This window comes from Notothenia coriiceps, unplaced genomic scaffold, assembly GCF_000735185.1.
Source record: "Notothenia coriiceps isolate Sejong01 unplaced genomic scaffold, NC01 NC01_scaffold00037246, whole genome shotgun sequence".
Classification (NCBI taxonomy): Eukaryota; Metazoa; Chordata; class Actinopteri; order Perciformes; family Nototheniidae; genus Notothenia; species Notothenia coriiceps.
The window spans coordinates 19,650,826-19,655,138 of record NW_011369947.1 but is presented as its reverse complement, the minus strand read 5'-3'; the positions used below and the strand labels follow the sequence as shown (position 1 = coordinate 19,655,138).

The 4,313-nt window shown below is 40.4% G+C and overlaps 1 protein-coding gene across 1 annotated transcript; it reads left to right on the top strand.

The window, feature by feature from the left end:
* The first annotated feature begins 145 nt into the window (after positions 1-145).
* Positions 146-3,876, top strand: LOC104966495 (axin-1-like). Its single transcript, XM_010795682.1, has 5 exons — positions 146-174; positions 819-959; positions 1,947-2,043; positions 3,588-3,725; positions 3,853-3,876. Exons 1-5 carry the CDS (start codon positions 146-148, stop codon positions 3,874-3,876), a joined length of 429 nt encoding a protein of 142 aa, XP_010793984.1.
* The last annotated feature ends 437 nt before the right edge of the window (positions 3,877-4,313 follow it).

The window sequence follows — 4,313 nt, the reverse complement described above, 5'->3', positions numbered from 1 at the left end:
CGTTTTCTACTGGCACATTTTACCGGCGTATTTTTCATTATGATTCTACTTGTGATAGTCGGACATTACATCCTGTGCAGCCCATGTATTGATTCCATCCGATAGCTGCTATAATACAAAACAAAACATCTGCCTGCTTTCCACAATGATCAATAACAGCAAACGGATGGCCTGGTTAGTGTTGCCTGACTTTATAAAGTGTGTTTTTTTTGTTGTTATAAGTGGGTGGTTGCGTTCTAGTCACTTTGGTCAGCGCTACTGCTTGTTACAACTTGTATTTGCCGTACTCTCCTTTTACTGTTAGCTCAGGTTTATCTCGCCCCCCTCCGACGTAAGCGTATGCGGTTCTTGCTTCTAGACCGACAATTTTTTGGTGCTTGAAACAAACCGGATTCCGGAGCTTAGAGGCGGCTCCGCTGCGGTGTGAACAGGAAAAAAACTGTGCTTTTCAGGCTCTAGCTCCGAACCGGCCCTGGAACCGAGTTGGTGTGAAAGCCCCATATGTGGTTGACCAATCACAACAGAGCTGGCCAGCTTACCAATCAGAGCAGACTGGGCTCTGGTTTCAAACAGAGGGTGAAAAGAGGTGCTGCAGCACAGGCAGTATGAGAAAGAAATACTGAGAAAATACCTTTTTGAACATTGAAGCATATAAACATGTCACAGTAGAGGCACAAAATACAAATATCAACCTAAAATTTAGCACAATAGGGCCCCTTTAAAAAAGCAATACCCTATGTTCTTAATTTAGACTTTATCAAGTTATGATCCATCTCTATTTTTGTCTCAGCATTTCCTGTATTTTCTTTTTTGTCTAGGCCTGCACCATTTCGTGAGCCCGTCAACCCGTACTATGTGAACACTGGTTATGCCATGGCTCCTGCCACCAGCGCCAACGACAGCGAGCAGCAGAGTATGTCCAGCGACGCAGACACTACTTCCCTCACCGACAGCAGTCTGTACGTATTTTCTCATCTCACACACACATTTCATGCTTACAGTGGTTAAATGCTACAAATAGCTGTAGTACGAGTTGTATTACCAAACTAATTGACAAAACCAAATATTATTCTTAGTTTTCCTAGTTATTAAAAAAGAAGACGTGTTTATAAGTTAGCATTTCTCAAAGACAGAAATAAGGGTGTAGTCTTCCTGCATTTTTTAAACTGTGCTAACCTTAATGATTGAAGCAGCTACGTATGCCCCAGCTGCTCATTATTTGAACCAGTAGAAGCTTAGAATCAATCATTAATGCTAAAGAGCAAACCTTAAAACGGACTCCTAGCTGATGTAAAATCATACATGTGTACAGAAATGAAAATACTAACCAACTGACCTCTTTTGCAAATAAAAGACACGAACCAGTTTTAAATGTTTCTTAAAAAAATAACTTCTTTAAAGTCATAGTCTTTCAATTGTGTCCTTTTCCAGCACCCAATGTTTTGTACCACATGGGATCCTTTCAAGCAGGACAACTTGTATTTCAGTTGAGCGTGCAGACCAGGCATGTGCTGCAGTAAGAAGATTTTAGAAATAATATTTTCTAGGTTCAGAGATGGCACTAGGGGATTATGAGAAACTTCAAAGCTTGCACAACTGGACAGAAAATGTGTTTGAAGCTGAATGGATTAGAGACAGTTATCAGCTAATTGGTCCAGAGCCTCCAGCACAGTGTAGTGTGAAACCCAGCATGACCAAACCCCACATGGACTTACAGCCTGATGGAAGTGTTAACATGTCACTGTAATCAGCCGGACCACTTGTGGTGCAGGAGGGACACAATGCGCCTGTGAGAAAGCCCGTCCAGCTGCACTGATTATCAAGAATTACAAGGTGTTTTAGTAGGAGAAAAAAAATGCAGAATAAAAAAGCCTTCAACTTCAAAGCTGCCTGTGTTGTTTATTCATGAGGATGTTTTATGAAAATGTCTTTGTTGTTAATTCCAGAGATGGGGTTCCACCCTACAGATACCGCAAACAGCATCGCCGGGAGATGCACGAAAGCGCCAAAGCAAATGGGCGAGTGCCACTACCTCATATCCCAGTGAGTTATTCATGGCTTCTCTCACTTTCTGCCTCTACACCTCTATTAAACTGTCTTATTTTTCTCGCCTGCACCATCGGAGACGTGCATATTTGAGCTGTGCAGTGTCGCAGGGCGTGTGATGGAGTGTAAGAATAGCTGATGGTGAAAGAGAAAGCTGTCTAAATGTAGCTTGATGCTCTCCTAAGCTGTGAGCGCTGAAGCCTAGCAGACATGAATCTTCCCCTGTGACAGCCCGATGCCTCCCTCTGCAGCTTACCCTGTCTCTTGGTAGGAAAACCCTGGCCCTAATTAGGCCTTGGAGTAAAGAGTCAAATTAAAAACTCCACACGTAGCGTCCTATTAGGATGCATGAATTGACTGTGTAGTAGAGCACAAATCCCCAAAGCATAACTCTCACGTTTCCCTGCCCCAACAAATTAATCATGACATCCCTTCATCAGCAATAAGAGAAATGACAGGGCTTGTAGGTATCTTTTTAAATGTCACTGCAAGCCTTTTCTTTGTTTAAACTGGCTCCTAACTAGGAGCTTTGCATTTTTATGACTGCATTGCAAATACTCACGCTATTAGCTAGGAAACAAATGTCACTGATCTCTTCATTAAGGAGAGAATAGTGTCATTTAAACTGAAACTTGCTATTCTTCCTAGTTTATTTTCCTATTTTAGAATATTAAATAAAACAAAAATGTTTAGTGCCGACTATGAAATATTTTGCCATGCTCATTGAATGTATATTATGTTCTTAAAGCTTGCAAGGTGATTTTTTTTTATTGATGGGAAGTGAAGCTTCAACCTCTATTCCAGACACACCGAGGTATCGATCAATTTTTTTAAGCATACATTCTCCATAATGTTGAAAAACAATCACTGACAAAATGGTTGTGGGTTCATTGAAGTTGTTGTAAATGTAGCAATTTCTTTTCCACATTAATATGTATTGAGTATTGCTGCATTTTGATTGTTTTGACAAGATATTGGAAACAGAAAACACAAAAAACAAAACAAGGAAGGAAAAACCATGTCTGTCTATAAGGGCGGTTCGTATAAGGGCGTATACACATACAGCATTTTGAAATGTATGTATGGGTTAACCCATATGCATTTTTGATAAAAGACCATCTATTTTATTCCATTCATTAACAAAATCATAAAGGTAAAAATGTGCCATAGTTTTTATCTTTAACTATGCATTCTGATACCTATTTCATGTTATAGCCTTTTTAATAATACATTATCTAAGCGTAATATCTATGATTATCAGATACATCATTTATATTTGAGGTGCATAATGTTGCATCCCTTATTCCAAAATACTTTTAATTTTGACTTTCCTAAAATGAGTGTAATTTATGACGTGTGCCACCCCTTCTGATATTAACACTCGACACTGTTTACTTAAATGTTTCCCGCTCAAGTTTCAACTCTTTCATCTGAGATGAGTAAAGGGTCAGGGATGGTAAAAGCCCAGATGGTGTTGACAGAAATGCAGCAGTGACAGAGGAGAGTGCTTTTACAGTTTGACCTTTTTTTTTTTCCCCCAGCGCACTAACCGGATTCCAAAGGATATCCACGTGGAGCCGGAGAGGTTTGCTGCAGAGCTGATCAGCAGGCTGGAGGGCGTCCTGAGGGAGAGAGAGGCTCAGGAGAAGCTGGAGGAGCGGCTGAAGAGAGTACGACTGGTATGTTCTCTTATACTGTTTAAAGCACACGCAGATCCATTGTTATATTACTTTGGTTTAACAAGAGTTATGAGAGCCCTGTGTGTACCTAAATTACCTCTAAAACAATACAACTGAGGCAGTGCAGGAAGAAAAAGGAACATGTGTTTGATCTGACCTTGAATCACCTTCACGTCGAATGGGGCCATGTTGGCTACTGATGACAACTAATAATATTGTTGGCCAGATTAAAATGAAAAGTCGGGTTCCCTTACCCCACTATTTCTTATTGGATTTATCAGATGATCATTTTCTAGATTTGATGTTAATAGAATGGACAAAACCAGTGCGGGGAATCTCGATTCTTCAGAATCAGGTTTTATGCCAGGTATGTTTTCACAAGAAATGTTCTTTGTTGTGTCTGTACAATACATATATGACAACTGCAGTATTCTTATTTGGTATACAGCCAACAGTACAATACATTTACAGTACAAGCCTTTGCCTTTTTCTTAAAGGGGTCCTTTAAAGGCCCAGACACACCAAGCCGATTTTGGCCGTCGATAGGCGTCAGGCCGACAATGAGTGTCGACACGCCCTACTCAGATT

What these genes read in the sequence shown, in the direction of transcription:
- LOC104966495 (XM_010795682.1), top strand. Translation starts at nt 146, where the DNA reads ATGATCAATAACAGCAAACGGATGGCCTG. An exon ending in TCCCTCACCGACAGCAGTCT is followed by an intron (nt 960 to 1,946) that starts GTACGTATTTTC and finishes TGTTAATTCCAG; the next exon opens with AGATGGGGTTCCACCCTACA. An exon ending in GGCTGAAGAGAGTACGACTG is followed by an intron (nt 3,726 to 3,852) that starts GTATGTTCTCTT and finishes GAGGCAGTGCAG; the next exon opens with GAAGAAAAAGGAACATGTGT.